The following is a 14,776-nucleotide window of genomic DNA, read 5'->3' as shown; positions in this document are numbered from 1 at the left end:
GGTTCTATTCTGGGTGATCACTACCTCGGCTGCCCAGGCCACTCCGGCTGTGCCTCGTGCCCAGGAGTAGCTAAGGGGTAATAGTAAAGCTGAACATCTGCAGCCACACAATATACAACTGCTGGTAGCAGAATTGCTTTATTTTTTTATCCACAAAACTGGTACATAATTGGGAGGATAAGCGGTAGCTACCTAGCGCATGAAAATGTGGGCGTGCATCACGACTGCCAGATCTACTAGGATGTCTTTTTGTCCTTTAAAGGGAACTGTCACATCAATCACGCCCCTCACTTTTTTTCCTGGCTTTGCTGTAATGGAGATTATTAGAAGTAATGGGAAAACAAAAAGGATTCACTTTAGCTTCACTGGTAGCTTTTGCCTAGCTAACCCCTGCGCCTGTACACCTGGGGGAGCTGCTCGCATGGCAACAGCAAGGGCCGGAGAAGGTTTGAGCAGCGATGACCGTACGATCGCAAATCGCCAGGGGCAGCTGGAGCAGGACAGCGCTGGGACAGACTCCGGCTTTCGTGGGTTTCACTTCCAGAGACCCCCCCCCCCAAGACGCACCTCAGCCGCCAGCCGAGGGGAGCGGCCCCCGCCCCAGGGCCGCAGCGGCTCCCACCTCCTGACAGGAGAGGCCCCTCCTCCGCTTGCTTTCGGCGCTGCTTTTGTATAGCACTTCCCCCCCCCCCCGCTGGGGAAGGGGCATTTGGGATGGACGGCGAGGAGGGGCGCCAGCCGCCCAGCACCCCGCCGCAGCCGCCCTGAGGGGGAGCGCGGCCACGGCGCCCTGAGGCGACGCCACCGCCCGGCCGGAGGGGACCTCCCGCTCCCCGCCCAGAGCGCGCGCTCCCCGCTCCCCGCTCCCCGCTCCCCGCTCCCACTTCAGAAACCGGAGCATGCGCAGCGCTGCCGGCGGGCGCCCCCGGCCCTTGGCTCCAAGGCGTTACGTCAGTGCCCGCCTCCGCGGCGGGGCCGAGCTCTGCGGTTGGCCCTCGGCAGGCGGAAGCGGCCCCGCCCCTCGCCGGTCGCGGGTTGGCGGGAAGGGGTGGCGGGGGCCTGTGGTGCCGTGGGCTCGCGCGCTGCGGCCGCGTGCGGGCCGTGCTCGGCCTGACGGCTGGGCCGAGGCGGGGAGGCTGTGAGGTGAAGGTGACGGTCCGGCCCGGCCCGGCCCGGCCCAGCCCAGCCGGAGCCATGCAGGCCTTCCTCAAAGGCCCATCTTCCATCAGCACCAAGCCCCCCGCTGCCAAGGAGAGGGGCGCGGCCGGCGCAGCGGGGAGCAGCGGGGAGGGCAAGAGGCTCAAACCCATCCCCTGGGTGGAGAAATAGTAAGGGCTTTTCTGGGGCAGTGGGGTCGCTGGCCGGGGTGGCAGTGGCTGGTCGTGGGGGTGGGGATCGGCTCTGGAGGGGGGTTTGTGGAAGAGGGAGTGGGTGCACAGCAAAGGGGGTTACAGCTGTAGGTGTCTCCACCTGGGAGAACAGCTTTAACTTTTTCAGTTACAGGGGAAAACCAGCGCTGTGAACTACTATAAGAGCCCTTTGTTGGTGTTACTGAGCAGAATTGCCCGTGTCAAGCGGTGCGATTTCATCGCTGTGGCTTGGTGCAGAAGTGCATTAAGTGCTTCGTTTTTGAGAAGCCTTTATCAGCTGATGAAGTGGTAAAATATTGCAGTTTGCAATAGAGTTCTGCTTCTAAAAACAGCTCAGGCTGGTGTTTACAATAGAAATAGACAAACAGCTTCCTGAGAAATTAGATCACTTCAGCAATACAGACCAGAGGCACTAGACGGATTTTCTGTTATGATTTTGACCTCAACTACAAAATTTGCTGTAATTCTTAAGTACCCGATGTAATCAGAAAGGGGAATGTTGTTTTTCTCAATTTCAATTTTCTTCTGAAACTTTGTTAGCTAATAAATTGCATTTAATGTCTTTTTATTTAGTCGCCCCAAAAATGTGGATGAAGTCGCCTTCCAGGATGAAGTTGTTGCTGTGCTGAAAAAGTCCTTGGAAGGTGCTGATGTGAGTGTAAAGATAACATCTACCCAATCAGTATGTTTAGGCAGAAGCTTTAGCCAGTGGTAACAAAAACTTCTCTTTTCTAACTCAGCAATGATCATTTTTACAGTGGTACTTTACAAACAAGCTAACTGGCTTGCTTGTAGTATGTTGTGATATATGTGTAAAACTTGTGATGTTTCCAGCCCTCTAAACATTGTAAAATTGTCAGCTCTGTGATGCAGTTTGGAATTTTTCTGGAAAAGCTTAATTGGTAAACTTCTTGTTAATAGTTTCAAATCTGGAAAGGCTTTTGTTGTGTCTACACTACTATTCAGCTAGTACTTTTGACAACCGTGTTTAGGAGGAGAGGGGAAATTTTTCTTTTGTAGAAAAGTCTGGATTGCCAGTCGTTCCTAAACAGTTCTGGTGATCTGTCAGTGCTTCTATGAAATTGCTGAACATTAAAACAAATATACTGTTTGCTAATGAGGGAAGTTTAAGTTTTAAGTGCCAGGTCTACTACTTAGATAGCGATCCCCAAACTTTTTGGGTTAAAGTTTCCAAGTAAGCCTCTTTGGCTTTAAAAAGCTAAGTATGACAATTTCACTAACTTCACTGCAGTTTTGGCATCTGTGACCTAAGAATATGAAGAGGATGAGCAGAGCATTTTCAGTTGCTTTTGTTTACATTTGCATTTGCTTTTGGATAAAAATTTAGTAAATATTCAGTATGAATGATGGTTATTTCCTCCAAACCAGGTGATGGGGAGGTGGAGGGACTGAAGGGAGAAATAAAGTAGGTAGCCAAGAGATGGCTGTGCTTTCTTGTAAATCTAGACAATTCCTTCCTTCGTACTGAGACTGCTGAGACTTTTTTTTGCTCCACATTTCTCCTAGAAGGGTCATTCTTGTGCTCCAAAAGCTGTTTCTGTTTTCATGGACTGCTAATGCCAGCTGAAGTGGTTGTCTGAAAATGACATTTGTGATATGGCTGTCTGCTCACCAAGAGCTAAAAGGAACGATACGGACTTTTCAGAGTTTTATGCAAGAAGCCTTTCACTTGTAGTGTGCTCTGATGTGCACTATGCACAGGTAGTCTTTGGTATTGGAAAATTTTATCTTATGACAATTTACTTTGCAGTTCTGTTTTTGACTAATGTGAATCTATTTCTACCTGAAAATATTCATTTAATCAGAACTTGCAAAAGCAGAAGTACTTTATTTGTTTGAGCATAGCTGGTACGACAGAACTGGGAAAGACTTGTATAATTCCTTTCTTTAGTTCATGTCTCCAGATTCAGTTTACTTTGAGAATGCTGTTATAATGTGACCTTGTCATGTAATGTTGTACCCATAGAAATCTGGGTTTCACAGGAGTGCTGCTATATTACAATATTTGTATAGTTGAGGTAATTAGTAAGGAACTATTAACAGCTAAGGAGAAATGAGGTGCTGCCACCTATTCTGTCTGGACACATCAGTCATGTAACATCGCTTAGGTGATGGGTTGTGAAGTTCTATTTTGAGCAACAGCTATTTAAAACCTTACAGCTTCTAGATCAGCAATGTTTCTTGGATTATGAGCCTAGTACACTTGTGTTGACTTTTTGCCTCCTGAGTTGAAAAGACAAATTATAATTTCCGCTTATGGTTACAGGCTTTGTATTCTGCCATAACTACCCAAACTCAGCAAGGCATTTGAGAACAAAATCATGCAAGTACTTTAAAATATTTGACGCTTTTAAAATTTGGACATTTTCATTAGTCCTTGAAAGGACTCATTCCGTCAAAAAGGCAAAAGTGTAATTTAAACTCTGAGGTGGCTGGTATTTATTTCAGAAGTTCTTACTGAATTTGGAGATCTGGGGAGATCAAAGAAACAGCTGTGACAACACTGTAGGTTTATGTAATGTGCTTTATTTAAACCTTAGCGTTGAAAATGGAGAGCCAGTCCTTTGTTGATTGGCCTGTAAGTATTTGTGGGCCTTGGTTTGGGAGCTGCTAAATGGAGCAGGACTTTTAAGTCCCTGATATATCTCCATCTGTAATAGCAAGCATCTGTCTTGTTATAAACTGGGGAGACCAGAGTCTAAGTGGTTTTGAACTGGAGAAATGGATTTCTGTCTGCCAGGACTGTGGATTTGTTGTTACTTTTTGCAAAGAAACTGACAAGTGTCATAGTATTCTTTAATTTTCGTTTACTTGATGCTATCTTAATGACTGAAAAGAGAGTTAGGTGTAGGATTATCATTGCAATTTACATCTTCATTTGTACTGAAACTTCTAGAAAAGGACTTGGGGTTTGCACTATATGTGGTAACTTTCCCATAAGCGGGATGATGCCTGCAGGTATCCTGCTTACCCCTGGCAAGCATTGAAAAATGGATAACCAGATCAGGTTGCAGTCTGTTTAAAAATACTGCCACAGTTACATAAAGGATTAGGCTGTGCTTGGTGAAAAAGTAGTGTAAATACTGGTGATAACTTCAGTGAGAAAACAGCATAAATGAGGTTGAAACAGAAACAGTAGTAAGGTGTGGGTTTAATGGAATTAGGAAGCAGATTATTATTAAAACTTTTTACCTGCTAATGCTTGTTTTGAGAACTAGTAGAGTGTGAATTAGCAGAGAGGCATGAAATTATGAATCTCCACGAAACTGTCTACCCTTGCAGTGTGCTAACCTGACACGGCTGTTAGTGAATTTTCAGCTGCCATTCAGTAAACATTTCCTTTCCCTGGAGCTTTCCTAAAAGATATAGGGGGATAATAATGTTGTGGTGTCTAATTAAACCTGAAAAAACTTTTGTTAGTACTGAATGCTGTTCCACTTTTTAGTAACTAGGGAAACAAGCACCGAATGATTGGCAGAAAGAGTAGGCAAAACTTGAAATGGATTTATTTACTATAAATTGATTGAAGATTGAAATTCTTCTATCTGTACTTTTACAGTACATAGACAGTTGAATCTGTTCTCTGTGTCTTATCTTAGTTGTTAAAATGGGGTGCTTGTTACCAGACTGGTCTGTCTCTGTTTCATTTTCTGATCATGGATTGTGTACTCCTGCATTTTTCTCTGCTCTTTGGATGTCTTTGGTTTTGCTGTTCCCATTCTGTCTGCATTGCTTGCTATATTCAGTATAAAATTCTCTAATCTAATTTTAGTTGACTCTTTTTAAACATAGAACATTTATTAAGGGCTGGAAATCAAGTCAGACTGAGAGGTTTGTCTTTTTGCTGTTGATCGGAGGGGACTCTTGGATTCTTGTACTAAGAATGTAGAACTGGAACATCCCCTACTCTCAAAAGCAGCAGTTTTAAAGTGCAGCCTGATAATTTGTAAGAGGGATTACTTGAAATAGCAGTATAGAAAGCTATCACTCCTATGTTAATTAGAAAGCTTCTTGATTTCAGCCAAAATTTAGTCATGGATAACTTATACAAATTTGGTTTATGCCAACTTTGTTCTTTGTCCCTGTGTTGCTCTGATATATTTATGGAGATCAGTTGTATTCCCTCTCAGCTTTTGTTTTGCTGAGCTAACAAAGTCAAACTCTTTAAAAAAGTCACTTCATGTAAGATAGGCTCTTCACTCCTTTAATCACCTTTCCCAGTTTGGATTCATCATTCTTGACTAAGGGTGACCTGAACTGTGTGTAGCTTTCTAGATGAAGTCTTACTAGCCCCACGTTAGTATTAGTAATTTTCCATCTGTATTGAAAGTGCACATCCTAGGACCACGTGTTGCACAGGCTTAAACTGTTCCTCTGACTGACAGACAAAACAAAGTCAGCTTGTATTTTATTCCAGCTGATAAATTCCAGACATCTAGCAGATATTTAGTTATATTCTCAAATTGTGAGATTTTATGCTTTGTGCTGCTAAATGTCATCCTATGTTACTACTGTGGTCTTTGCTGTGCTGCTTTGATCTTCCTGTGTCAGCATATTTCTTTAATGCATTCCTATTTTTCATGCTGAGGTTATTAATTAAAATTATTCGAAAGATCAGCTAACCTAATCTCTTTAAGAAATGCCACTGGTTTCCTCCTTTGAAAAAATCCTTGGAGGGATGTAGAAATTTGCCAGCCCTATGCATTCCAGTCAGTTGTTGCAAGCATCTCTGTGATTAGTGTTAGGGTATGTCTGCATTGCACTCGCTGCAGTATAGTGCAGGCATTCACAAGCTACCTTGTACTTATTGCAGTTGGGTTAATGGGAGCACAGAATTCTCAGCATGGCTTGAAAAGGCAGTCTGGGGAGCTGAGTATGGGATAGTTAACCTGTGCCAAATTTTGTCACAGCTGCACTGCTAGTAGTATCCAGACTGTTTGAAGGGCATCCTTGGATAAATTTGCGTGTCACTGCAGTCATAGCAGTAAGTTCTGTAGGCTTTAGTGATCTCAGACATGACCGGGAGGGAATATATCAAAATAAAATATAAATTGAAGTATCAATTTCGATAGAACATGCGATGGTGCCACCAAATAATGGTTTGTTCATGCTGTGTTATAGACAGCAACTGTTTGTCCTCCTTTAGAGCACGATGTGCAGTGACCTGGAAGTGAAAGACTTGGTATTATTTAACAGGAGGAGTAGATAGTTTCTGTTCTATTAGGTGCTCAGATTTTCAGTAGGTTTTTCTGTTTGTGGTTTGTTTTGTTTATTTGCTTTTTTTAAAAAACAGTGCCTTGCTGTTTCAGCTTCCCAATCTGTTGTTCTATGGCCCACCTGGAACTGGCAAGACTTCCACTATTTTAGCAGCTGCTAGAGAACTCTATGGGTAAGCTGGAATGAAGTTGCTTTGGTGTAATCGACTATCATGTGTCTTGTAATCATGTGACAGAGTGCCTCTGGTCATTGCCTGTTCTTATGTAGCTTCTAGGTCTTTTTCAGGAATATCTTCATATTCTAATTCAGCTCTAACGTGAGATTTCTTTCTCACTTGTCCTGTCACAAGTCATTGATTTCTGTTACCGATATAGACTTACAACACTTGAGACTAGCAGCCATGTAACCCTATAGCAAAGAGTATGAAAAGAAATGGCTTGCATATGCCTTACTGAACTTTGTAAAGGAATTCCAATTTTAATGATATATTCAGTAAGTTGTTAGCTACACGTAGATCTCAAAGCACTTCATAAAATGTCTGAATCGTAATCTTTCCATTATGCACCATTGAATTGTGTCTGGAAGTAATATTGGGAGTCAGACTAAAATTCAGCATGTGTACATTCATCAACTCACTTGTAACACTTGGGAGTTTGAGTAGTGAATTCAGTGACCCAGAAGCAAAAAATGGATGAGAAGGTGGTCTGATGTTATGAGCAAATCTAATGTTGACTTTAGTCCCTCACCCCACCCCCCATCGTCATCTTTAATTTTTGGCTCATGTTGTTTTTTGGAAAGAACCATTTCTCGTTTAATAGTAGGAAGACAACTCCACATTGTGTGTCCATTTGAATTCCCAGAACTTAAAATCCACTGTATTCATATTTATTTTTTTTTATCAGAGGTGCTGCTGTATAGTACTGCTGCTAAATACTGCCTGTATTATACTTTCTAGATGCTTCTTTCTAGTAGTATTGCAATGGCAGAGCACTGCCAGTGACTGTATCTGGGAATTTTACTTGTTCTTCCACATGCTCACAGCATATAAATAGAAAGGCATATAACATAGTGCTCTGAACTTGTGAAGCCAACTTCCTACTTCTTTTTTCCTGGATAACTAATGTAATTTTACACTTCATTGTTTTTCTGCAGTCTGAGAGGCAATTGTAAAAATAGCTAATGGAAATTCATACCTAACACTTAATAATCTCAACTTAACTGTCCTTTAACAAAGTATGTTATTTAGTAATGCTGGCAAAAATAATACCTGCCATTCAAAAAGGCCGGAAGGGTTGTTGGTATACTTTATAATAAATCATTACAAGAGTTAGCAGCTAACATCTTGTAATAAAAATTTTGCAGGCCTGAATTATTCCGGCAAAGAGTCCTTGAGTTAAATGCTTCTGATGAGCGTGGAATACAAGTGATTCGGGAAAAAGTGAAGGCTTTTGCTCAGCTAACTCCATCTGGAAGCCGTTCAGAGTAAGTGCTGGATCAAAGCTGGCTCTGTTTGATGGACTTTCTTGCTTAGGACAAAGCATGTGGTTGTTTTTGTTTAGGTTAACTTTATAATTCTAATATAAATGATGGGTCAGCACTGCCCAGAAGTTTGCAACACATGCAGTGCTTTGGCTAAGCTTTGACTTCATGCAATTTCACGTTGAGAGTTTGAATACCTGAGATGAACTTCTACTAGTGCTGTTAGACTTAGAGAGAGGCAGACAAGGAAAACCCCAAAAGATCAAGCCTTCTAGATTGGTGATACGTCGCTGCCTTTGCAGATGTTGTCTGACTGCCATATAAAAGCTTCTTTGGGTGAACGGTGGTGGAAGTTGCTTCTGTAGTACCTCTAATCTGCAGCATCTTACACAAGGTGGGTGCTAGTTTATGAGATGCTAACAAGATTCTGGTGTTAGGTGGTGAGAAGCCCTGTACAGGTGAAGCCGTATGTGTGGAAAAAACAGATTGTGGAAAGTAGCAGGAAGAAAGTACATGCCAGGACTATCTGGCAAGAAATTGTCTTGTGTACTGAAGTTAGTCTGTTGCAGTGTTCTTTTACAGGAAGCCTGTAAAAATAAGTGCTGCATTAGTTATTAAAAGAAGAAACTTAAAGCAAGAGTACATATTTTTGAGGACTTTTGCAGTATTCAAGTGTAGGTCTTTCTATGGGAACTCAGTCCCCCCTTATTACAAATATTAGTCTGTTATCTAAAAATAATTGAAAAAGATCGAACCTCTGAATATGTTCTATTTATCCTGTATAAATACTTAAGTATATGACTTGCAGTGATTTCTTTTTTTTTTTTTTTTTTTTTACTTGGTCTATACATTGCATGTCTCCTGGATAACAGATTTCTTATTTTTTCAGTGGTAAAGTCTGTCCTCCTTTTAAAATTGTAATCCTGGATGAAGCAGACTCAATGACTTCAGCAGCCCAGGCAGCCTTAAGACGTACAATGGAAAAAGAATCTAAAACAACACGTTTCTGCCTTATTTGTAACTACATCAGCAGGTATGTGTGGAATTTGTTGCTTATTTGGACTTGTTGCTCTTCCTATTCTGTACTCTTTTTTTTTTTTTTCCTTTTTTTTCTTCTTCACTGAGAGGTTGATATCTAGTTTTCATAGTTAATAGAGATGTAACTGTGAATACAAGACTGAAGACAACGTTTAGGTATCAACTTTTACAGTGTTGCAGTTTTAAGGTTATGTTGCCCTTTTCTGCCTTGATAGCTTTGTCTGTATGAACTTGACCCATGCATTCATTTACCGAGCGCTTACCTTCCTTTCTTTCAGAATAATTGAACCATTAACATCTCGATGCTCCAAATTCCGCTTCAAGCCTTTGTCAGACAAAATCCAGCAGCAGAGGCTATTGGATGTTTCTGGGAAGGAACATGTGAAAATCAGTAGTGAGGTAACTTCATGGTTGCCATGTAATTTTATTGGTTAATCCAGTGCATAATTGCATTACCGTGAAAGGGGCTAAGTCAGCATACCTTTCCAGACTGCTCAATTGTATTAAATACAATATATAGATTCATTTAGATATTATTCTCCTTCCATAGATGGGATGAATTTTAAGAGTCTTCCTAAAACCAGAGAAATGTCTACCAGAGCAAGTTGAAGCTAAACTGTAGGGCTTTTTGTTCTGTGCTGAGGATACTTGCATTAAACCGTGCTTCATTCTGAAATTGCCAGCACACATTTATATTAGCAGAGAGGTTGCTTTGTAATTTGTGTATTGTGCCTGTCTGTGACAATCTGCTTTAGGCACTACTTGATGTTTTAAAATCAATGTGCTGAGAAAGTGTGCTGGATTTTAAATAACAGTGAACATATAACTTGGCATTTTCTGACATTATTTTTCAGGCAGTATCTTACCTCGTTAAAGTGTCAGAAGGGGACTTAAGAAAAGCAATTACTTTTCTTCAAAGTGCCACTCGCCTAATGGGCGGGAAAGAGATCACAGAGAAGATAGTCACTGAAATTGCTGGGGTAAGCTGTGCTTTACAATTTCTCCTGTAATTAGTCTGAAAAGCATTTGTGTAGTAAGTGTACTTGCTACCTGTATCTACCTTTGCTCAAAGCTTGATTAAAAAATTGTTATATTATACCCATTAGTATTGCAGTATGGTACTGATACACTATCCACCAGAATTTTAAAGACTCCCTGATTCTGTACACTTACTACATAGCAAGTTTCTAGCAACTTATTCTGTAAGTCAAGGAAAACTGTAAAATAGTCTTATCATTCAAACTGAAGTTGAAATACTCTGCCCACGAATGCAAAATGTATTGCCTTTTCTGGGACAGTAGACTAGAACGTCTTTTTGGTGCGCTTGTGTGTGTGTGTGTGTCTATGTAAGTATAGATCATTGCAAAATACGGTTTGGAAACACCACAGGGGAATGACTTTCAGTAGCAGCTCATTTTCAACTTAACGTTCCCAGTGACAGTGTCTCTTCAAGGATCTGTGTAGATTTTGCTTTTTAACAAAACAGCAGTGATTTCTTCTAGAATGACATAGATAATACCGACAGGGACGGGAGAAACCTGAGAGGAAATGCATTTAATGAAACTTGTGTGAAGGTGTTCCTATAGCAACAAAACACTTACCCCCTGAAGCAAGAAATGTAAGATGAGGAGTTGAGGAGCTGAAGAATAAATGGGCTTTAATGATGGACACACTTCCCTTGAAGGTGCTATCATCATAGCTAATTGCAAGGGTTGCGAGGTTTTCACTTTGATAGAACCAGAGGCAATTGCTACCGTGCATGTTTTACAGAACAGTTATAAACAATTTTCTCAGTGAACTCGTTCAGTTTTGTGTATCTAGCTGTAGAAAAGAGCTGGATTTCACTTACAGCTATCTGTAAATCACAATTTCTAAGAAACCTGGCGGAAGTTGACTGTAATGATAAGAAAGAGAAGCATGAAAATCCATTATTGAATAATGCTTGTTTAAACCAAAGGAACCCAACTTTACATCTTCATAAAGACTTCCAAGTTCTTGGTCGTACATAACTTTTGTGGCCCTGGAGTGACCTTAGTACAAAAGATTAATAACGAAGCTTTGAAACCAAACCGTCCAGACACTCAACTGACAGGAATGACAATGAGTAGAGGGGAGAATGTGGGCAGTGCTGCTCTGCTCAGAGCTAAATAATGGCATCTGTCAACTTTTTTTCTTCTGATTTATTGTCTGATCTGGTTGCATTGGGCTTTTTTTGTATGTCCCTTGTGCGTCACTGGAGAGAAAACTGATTTGCTGTTTTGCTTAGGTGTAGAATGGTACAGAAAGCATTGGCTGATCTAATTGTTGAAGTAGGTCCTCCACTTAGTCAGTGTCCTGAATAAGCGATTGTTTGTTGGGTTTATGAAAGTGACTTTGACAGTTCACTATCATTATATGGGGTTTATTTTAATATCACCAATATAGGACAAATATTACAGCCTAGCTCTCACTCTTAAAGCTTAGTGAGTCTGTCTTATATACTTGCTTGAAAGTGGTTGGGTGTGTAGAGGAATGAAATGCTAAAATGGCCTCCTTCATAAGCAGTTTGTATCTGTTACTGTATGCATCAAATTCAATTTTAAGTTTACAAAGTTGAAATTAAGAAATGTAACTTCTTGTTACAGGTCATCCCTAAAGAAACAACTGAAGAACTGCTATCTGTTTGCCGGAGTGGTTCATTTGAGAAACTGGAAACACTGGCAAAGGTAGAGTCCTCTTAGTGCTCTAGCCTGGGTATTTTTTCCAGGTCACTGCCCTGTGAATCTTTTGTTGCTGGGCTGCAGCTGAAGAATGTTTGGCCTCAGGTCGGTTAGGATGCACACTTCAGGAAGCATGTCTTTTACCAGGTAGTACTCTGATCTTTCCCTTCTGAGGAAGAACTGTCAAAGCTGCAAATAAGATTCCCTACCAATGTGAGTCTGGCTTTCTCCTGAGTTAAACTGGTGACCTGTGGAGCTGTTAGGCTGAATTAGGCAGAGTAGGAATTCCTAGCGAGACACTTGGATCAGGCCTTTAGAACTGCGTCTTCAGCGGACTGGTCTCTGGACTAGTCACCTTCTTCATTACACGGAAGCTGTGTTAGATGAGAACTATCTGAATAAAGCTGTAATAAGTCTTCAGTTTTAAAATACTTCATGTTAATCTTACGGTACATTAGTGAGTAAGTTTGTCTTACAAACTGCAGTGACTTAAAATAGATCTTGCTGGAGAAGGCACAAGCTACTGGTTTATAGAGGTGGATTTCTTTTCTTTAATACAAAAAAGGTTCTTGCTCTCTTTGAAGAATGGGAAATTCCTAATCTCCTGAGTTTAAAGGAGGCTCAGACAGTCTTGAGCTGGATTTTAAATCAAGGAGTTGTCCCTGGCAGGGGGGAGCATGCCATGGTACCGTTCTCCCAGTGAAATGTTCCATGCCTGTATGAAAAAAGCCAGTATTGGTCAGCCTCTTGCTTTTTACTTGGCTGAGCCTCATCGGATAGTTTTGGCAGGACCTCTGGTTTTGAGTCTGGATCTGTTCTTCTGTAAACTTGCAGCAAATCTTAGAATTGTTGTGCCAGGATTTGCGCAGCTGTCACTGCCTTACACTTCCACATTTACTTATCATGATGTCTAATACGTGTTGATCTTAAGAGGTGATGATACGGATTTTCTAAATCCTTAGAGCTGATATGGTCTTTCATCAGACCATGATCTAATCTAATGTAGTAGTTTGGAACTGTTCTCCAGTTTCTAGAGTAGGTGGGGCTTTTGTTTCAGATAATAGTGCTCAATATGCAGTTGACACAATTTGAATGCGTACTTCTGTAAAGCATGGGTGTATATTTTGCTGTACAGAAAAATAAGGTTGCACCAACTCTTTTTATGTTTTCATAAACTTCTCTCTGCCTAAATGGCTTTGTGGACTACTGTTCTCAATATTTGCTGGTTTTGTAACTGAGCACTACTGTGGTTTTTTTATTTTTTTTTTTTTTTTTAAAAGCTATCTTTAGTTGCCATGGCTTTTAATTTATTAAAAAAGTTTTGGCCTTACAGATCTTTGTATGCCTGAGGCTAGCAACTACCAGATGAAGAAAATAAATCAAAGTAGGTGGCACTTTATAATGTGAAAGCTGCGCAACTGCCACATGATGCTGTGGATGCTGAGCTTTCCTGATTTTAGAATAAGATTGGACAGGTTCAGTGGAGGTTGTTAAATGCTTAAAATGTCGCTAGCTCACAAAATCCCCAAGATGTAAATTGTCAGAAGCTGGAAGAATATTTGGGCAAAATTAGTGCTGTGTGCCTGCCATGCTCTTGCAGTCTTTCCTAGGTGCTCACTTTGGGTCACTGTCAGGCAGGATGCTGGGCTATGTACAAACTCTACTGACTTGTCCTCTAAAATGTGAAAGTTCCATAATAAATTTCAGTACAGCCTTTCAGTTCAGACAGAATTTTTCAGATTGGTTTTCTGGTTTGTGGTGTTTCTGCTGCTGAATTATTTCCATTTTCTTCTGTCCCTGACACAGAATCTCATAAATGAAGGGTATGCTGCTGCTCAGCTTGTAAACCAGCTGCATGATACTGTTGTTGAGAGCGAAGATTACAGTGACAAGCAGAAATCTGTCATAGTCGAGAAACTTGCGGTAAGTCTGTAGCTGGAGTTAAAAAACCCCACATGAATCTCCAATGATTAATTTTTGTTTATTCACTGTTTCCCAAGAAGCATACATAACTATTTATTTTGATTTTTAGTTCTGAATTTTCTTGGCGTGACCTAAATTTTTGTTCTGAGAAATCTCATGAGAAGGAATTGAAATCCAGTTAGGTGAATTATTAGCCATATTTAATTGTTCTAATGGTGCTCAAGCAAGACGTTTGTGAGTTGATTGGTTTGAATATAAATTGAGAAGGAAAACTAAGGCAAGATTTTAAGTCAGCACTTAAACAAATTGGGAACTGCAAAATGCAAGTTTTTGTTCTGGTGTGTAAAATATGCCTTTTCAAAAAAAGTTAATTAACTTGCTAAATTTTGGCCAAGAAGAAGAGACAGCTGTGGTGGAGGTTCTGCTAAACTCACTGAAGAAAGGCAGATAGCGTTGATGACCTGCAGGGTGATGCTCCTAGCAGTTAGTTGCAGTGCAAATGGCGCATCCCTTCCCGTATATAAACTGTCACATCTTGGCCTCCTCAAGAAGAGGGAGGCCGGAGAGGTAATTTTTCCCCGTTTGGTATGACGGGTATGTAGGCGATGTGTGGCTGCTAGAGAAGTCGTTGCCAATTAAGTAAACAGTTGGCAAGCTTCATCTTGGTGTTCTCCATTGTACCCTAAGAGACAGCTGTCCTGAGCACCACCATTTTAAGAGGGTTTTACCTTCTCTTTTCTGTTTGCAGGAAGTGGACAAATGCTTGGCAGATGGTGCTGACGAATACTTGCAGCTGATGAGTCTCTGCGCCCTTGTGATGCAGCAGCTAACGCAGAACACTTAACAACTCCTCCAGCAGTGGCTGGCAGCAGAGTAGAGCAGCTTTTTGTTTCGTGGGCAGCTGAGGTTCTGAGGGCAAGGGACCTGTGTACTTTTGTACTGCTTTTTGCAATAAAAGGACTGCTCAGCAGTTGGAAAAGCTCATGCTGGAATACTTTTTTTACACTAGGTTAAAGAGATCTCTGGCTG

The 14,776-nt window shown here is 41.1% G+C and overlaps 1 protein-coding gene across 1 annotated transcript; it reads left to right on the top strand.

Moving 5' to 3' along the window:
• Positions 1-1,046: 1,046 nt before the first annotated feature.
• RFC4 (replication factor C subunit 4) lies at positions 1,047-14,731 on the top strand. Its single transcript, XM_076340659.1, has 10 exons — positions 1,047-1,328; positions 1,944-2,022; positions 6,701-6,780; positions 7,971-8,090; positions 8,977-9,120; positions 9,404-9,524; positions 9,980-10,105; positions 11,750-11,830; positions 13,631-13,747; positions 14,496-14,731. Exons 1-10 carry the CDS (start codon positions 1,195-1,197, stop codon positions 14,589-14,591), a joined length of 1,098 nt encoding a protein of 365 aa, XP_076196774.1. The 5' UTR covers positions 1,047-1,194; the 3' UTR covers positions 14,592-14,731.
• Positions 14,732-14,776: the final 45 nt, after the last annotated feature.

Source organism: Aptenodytes patagonicus, chromosome 6 (genome assembly GCF_965638725.1).
Source record: "Aptenodytes patagonicus chromosome 6, bAptPat1.pri.cur, whole genome shotgun sequence".
NCBI classification, from domain to species: domain Eukaryota; kingdom Metazoa; phylum Chordata; class Aves; order Sphenisciformes; family Spheniscidae; genus Aptenodytes; species Aptenodytes patagonicus.
This window is presented reverse-complemented; position numbering and strand designations above follow the sequence as displayed.